The sequence below is a fragment of the Mastomys coucha genome, unplaced genomic scaffold, assembly GCF_008632895.1.
Source record: "Mastomys coucha isolate ucsf_1 unplaced genomic scaffold, UCSF_Mcou_1 pScaffold2, whole genome shotgun sequence".
In the NCBI taxonomy this organism is placed as follows: Eukaryota; Metazoa; Chordata; class Mammalia; order Rodentia; family Muridae; genus Mastomys; species Mastomys coucha.
Window position 1 is genome coordinate 19,715,291 of NW_022196902.1, and position 5,262 is coordinate 19,720,552.

The window sequence follows — 5,262 nt, forward strand, 5'->3', positions numbered from 1 at the left end:
TTCCACTCCCAGGCACTATAACATGCCCAGGATCACAGAAGCCTAGGAGCCCAGGAGCCCAGGAGCTCAGTCACACTGGGATCTCAGGTCCTTGAGGCAGCTTGACTTCCAGGAGCTCTGACACACCCAGTATATCAGGATCACAGGATCCCAGAATCACAGGATCATAGACAGCTAAACTCTGAGGAGTTCTGACACAACCAGGATCACAGGAAGGACAGGCTCCAGTCAGATATATCGAAGGCAGGTAGCACTATAGGTAATCAGATGGAGAGAGGCATGTCTAAGTACATAAGCAACAGAAACCAAGGTTACCTGCCATCATCAGAACCCAATTCTCCCACCATAGCAAGTCCTCAATATAGCAATATAGCATCACACCGGAGAAGCAAGATTTGGATCTAAAATCACTTCTCATGATGATGATAGAGTACTTTAAGAAGGACATCAATAATTCCCTTAAAGAAATGTAGAACACAAGTAAACTGGTAGAAGCCCTTAAAGAGGAAACACAAAAATCTTCATAGAGTTAGAAAGTGCAATTCTCAAATTCATTTGGAATAACAAAAAACCCAGGGGAGCGAAAACTATTCTCAACAATAAAAGAACTTCTGGGAGAATCAGCTTCCCTGACCTCAAGCTGTACTAGAACAATAGTGATTAAAAACTGCATGGTGTTGGTGTCCCTCAACAGAGGAATGGATACAGAAAATGTGGTACTATTAAAAACAATGACTTCATGAAAATCACAAGCAAATGGATGGATCTAGAAAATTTCATCCTGAGTGAGATAACCCAATCACAAATGTACAGATATGGTATGCACTCACTGACAAGTGGATATTAGCCCAAAAGTTTGACATATCCAAGATTCAATTCACAGACCATATGAAGCTCCTGAAGAAGGAAGAACAAAGTGGATGTTTCAGTGCTTCTTAGAAGGGGGAAAAATTACTCACAGGAGGAACTATGGAGACAAAGGTGTGGAGCAGAGACAGAAGGAAAGGCTATCCAGAGACTGCCCCACCTGGAGATTCATCCCATATACAGTTGCCAAACCCAGATGTTATTGCAGATGCTGTGAAGTACTTGCTGACATGAGCCTGATATGGCAGTCTCCTTAGAGGCTCTGCCAGAGCCTGACAAATACAGAGGCCAATGCTTGCAGCCAACCATTGTACTGAATGCAGTACAACTCCTCCCGATGGAGTAGTTGGAGAAGGGACTGAAGGAGCTCAGGGGGTTTGCAGGTCCATGGGGGTATCAACAGTGTCAACTGGGCAGACCCCCAGAGCTCCTAGCGACTGGACCACCAACCAATGAGTACACATGGAGGGACCCATGATTCTGGCTGCATATGTGGCAGAGGATAGTCTTGTTGGAAATAAGTGGGAGGAGTGGTCCTAGGGCCTGAGGGGCTTTGATGCACCAGTATAGGGCAATGCCAGGGCAGGAAGGCAGAAGTGGGTGGGTGGGTAAGGTAGTGCCCTCATAGAGGCAGAGGGAGGGGGAATGGGATAGCAGGTTCTGGAGGGGTGACCTGAAAAGGGGATAACATTTGCAATGTAAATAAAGAAAATATTCAATAAAAGAAAAAAAAGAAGGAAACCTCAAAAAATGTGCACTTGACAGTTGCATTTCATACATAATCAATACAATGATGATTGAAAGCTGAAGTGTTCTTTTCAGGATACATTTCAAAGCTGATCCCATTTGGACTTGAGCCTTCTATTTGCTTACTTTAATTTTGTGAGCTGCAGCAAAAATCTGCTTGAGAGTGAGCAGTGATCTCTGAACTTGGACAATATTAAGTAGTGTGTGACTGCTGTGGCTATAGATAGAGAATATTTTAGCTGAAATTTTATGAAATTTTCACTAATGACTCAAGACAATTATTACAGTTTACTAGGTTTTCCATATCTCATTTAAGTTTGAAATTGTAGTTTGAAAATTAATTTAAAAAAGATTTGATTATCTATCAACCTAGAGCCAAGAAAAGAGCTCAAGAGAAGAACTGATAAAGAAACTCTCATGCTGTACACAGGGAACATCTCAGACACAAAGAGGAATAAAGCTAAGATGCCAGTGAGAAAATGATATAACTATATTAATGAATCAAGCCAGTGCAAGAAAGACAAATGTATGTTTTCTGTGATTCTCAGCATCTAGGTTTTTTTTTATAGTGATATATAAATCCTCTATGTACAGTGTACAATGAAAAAAAATGATTCAGCTTTCATTGTTAGCACATGGTTCCATGTTTCTTACCAGCTTTGTAGCCTCTTGGGCAAGCTCATTGGCTTCTTTGGCCACTTTCTCAGCTTCATCAATATAGTCTTTAATATTACTGTAAGCTCTGAAGGCTGCCGTGGCATTGAAAGAGATGTTCTTAGCCTCATCCAAGATTCTGCCAGAGTAGACCAAGAAAAGAAGTTTAGAGGAATTAATACTCAAATAAAGAACAGTCAAATCATAATAAATCCAGCTTTAAAGGGATCATGGCCAATATAACCAGAATAATTCTGAACTCCAGTGAGGTGTCTACTGATCGTATTGTACTGTATTGTTCCTTTGAAACTTATACTCCTCAAGGGGTGTGTGCACTATAGCCAGCATGTCTTTAAAACTTTTTTTTAAAATTATTTAGTTTCTCTCTCTTTTTCCCATCATCCTCCTTTTCTCTTCATGCATGCATGCTTGTATGTGCATGTGTGTGTGTGTGTGTGTGTGTGTGTGTGTTTGTGTGTACAGACACAGACATGCACATTTGCACAGCTTGGTGGAGTCAGTTCTCTCCTACCTTGTGGGTTTTATGGATTGAATTCATATTATTTGAGATTGAATTCAGGCTCAGTGCCAAGTATCTTCACCCACTGAGCCACCTTGGTAGCCTCCACCAATATATCTTAAATATCTCAATAGCTTATAAAAGCCTGTTGCAATCATGTGACCAGGAAGTGTATGCAGGGCAACAGTACTTCCTGTTACTTGTGAAACACAATACTGTTTCCAGAGCACGTGTATCCCATTAATAATATGAATTTTACAATGGCTTCAGAGTAGACAGACTTCCCTGAAAGCATAAAGAGATCACAGAAAAATTAATCATGACTAACACATTCCTAATGGAATCTCTGGAACCTGGGTCTGCTGATTACTGATTAAGAGAGTTCATCTACTACTCTTTGCTCTAGACTGGGAAAACTTTGTGGAAAAAAAACTAATTGTGCATGGGTTGCCAAGTTTTCAAATAGTAATTCTTTCTTTCTACATCAATGATCATCAAAGATGAGAACACAGACTTGCGTGTAGTGCATATTAAATAGATTTATTTTGGAAAATTATTCCTAGCATGAATAGCTTTGTGGAGTTTTTTTGTTTTTGTTTTGTGTGTTTGTTTTGTTGCTGCTTTTTTTTGTTCCAGTCACAAAAGCACAAAGCAGTGGTTCTCAGTCTGTGGGTCATGACCCTTTTGGGGAGGGGTATCAAATAATTCTTTCTCAAAGGTCACATAGAAGAAGATAAATCCTGCATACCAGATGTTTATACTATGGTCTATAAGAGTAGCAGAATTACAGTCATGAAGTAACAATGAAATGATGTTATGGTCAGGTCACCTCAATCTGAGGACCTGTAGTAAAGGGTCGCAGCATTGGAAGGGTTAAGAACCCGCTAAAGTCGGGAAAGTAAATCATTCCCACGCTGTTTAACAAACAAGCCCTGTTCTTCAGCTTCCTCTCTCTGACCCATAGGATAATCCCAACTATAGTGAACTATCATTTATCTCATTTCTTTTTCTTTTTGATGGGTTTTCTTATAGCCCAGGCTGGCTGTGAACACACTGTAGTTGAAGCTGACCTTGAACTTGTGTCTCCCTGTGACCACTTTCAAAGTGCTGAGGTCACAGGTGTGCACTGTCAACTCTAAATAGTCATTTCAGAGAAGTGCACACAGTTTCTTAGCAGAGCAATGAGACTGAAAGGTATTCATAAAGCTGTACATTCAGAGGCACTTTTAAACAATGAAATGATTAGGTTCCATTAGAAATATAAAATTGAAATTTATAGCAGAATGAGTTTGTGTATTATTTAAAATGCTAATAAGACAACCCCTGTGCTAATAGAGAAAAGAACACTGTTCTCTGGGTAGCCTGAGGCAGTGTTCATTTCCTAGCCAGGCAGAGTTGAATTCACTTTTAGCTGGGACTTGTGATGCTTTTTCAGGAGTTCTTTGCCTACATTCTCCTAATTAGGATCCTCCATAGAAAAGCCATGAGGCTCTTTTGTTCATAATTACAGAAATCAAGACTTGAAAGTGATTTTCCACCCTTTCTGCTTGTCTAAACTTTTGGATGACTGTCAAGCTAGGCAGACATTTCCAACAACAAATGCCATACCCATCAAGCACAGCAGACGAGTCGTTCAGTTGAGCAGCATGGCTCTCAGCCTGGAACACCTTCTCAGCAAGCCTTCTGTCCTTTATTTCCTGAGCAAGGTCATCTATCTTGTCGCTCAGCTCCTCAGACAGTGGTGGCAACTTAGTTTTAATGTCATCGACATACTGATATGGAGAGAGAAGAAACAGCATTAAGAACCATCCAGGCCTCCTTGAACTTGTTAATTTTTCTAGGAAATACAATCACATATGGCTAGATTTTTGCCTTTAGAAAACTTTTAATCTACCAGCAAAGAAAATAGAGAATAAAAGCTGTTATTTAATAGAAAAGTAGAATTGCATGAAGCCAATTTACACTGAAATATCTATTATTTCCTGAAAGTTACTTCCTAGCAATGAATGAACAAGTGATGATCTTTTAGATTATTTGTGTCCCTATTCCTGCACATCACCATGCATGAGACAATATATCAAAGGTTTATTTTCAGATGTTTATTTCTCTTTTAAGTACTGTTATATGAGATAATGACAGATGGTAAGTATTAACCTAGGAACAAGGAATGAACTGGTCACCATAGTTTTTAAAAAAAATAAAAAAAAGCAAGTATCCCAACAGCCAGTTCTAGTAAGAGAACTGTTGCCAGTAGATGGCTATGTCCACAACATTATACTTTAATAATATATTCTCACACAAAAACAAATCAAGGCTCTTGTTCCTGTTGCTGAGTTTGTTGGCAGCATATGAGGGAAATGTGTCATTATCTTCTTTCTCTTAATTCAGACCTGATTGAATACTTACATCTATAACTGCGTTGATTTCACCAGCGAGTCGGTTGGCTTCATCAAGTATGTCATTGCCCTCCTTTA

General features: G+C 39.5%; 1 protein-coding gene across 1 annotated transcript in view; it reads right to left on the minus strand.

Moving 5' to 3' along the window:
* Lama2 (laminin subunit alpha 2) overlaps positions 1-5,262 on the minus strand; it is a 668,494-nt gene that overhangs the window by 130,309 nt on the left and 532,923 nt on the right. The window contains exons 39-41 of the mRNA XM_031380750.1: positions 5,195-5,257; positions 4,397-4,560; positions 2,269-2,407 (exon numbers count right to left, since the gene is read on the minus strand). Of these exons, the coding sequence (XP_031236610.1) occupies positions 2,269-2,407; positions 4,397-4,560; positions 5,195-5,257 (366 nt within the window). The remainder of the gene's footprint in view (positions 1-2,268; positions 2,408-4,396; positions 4,561-5,194; positions 5,258-5,262) is intronic.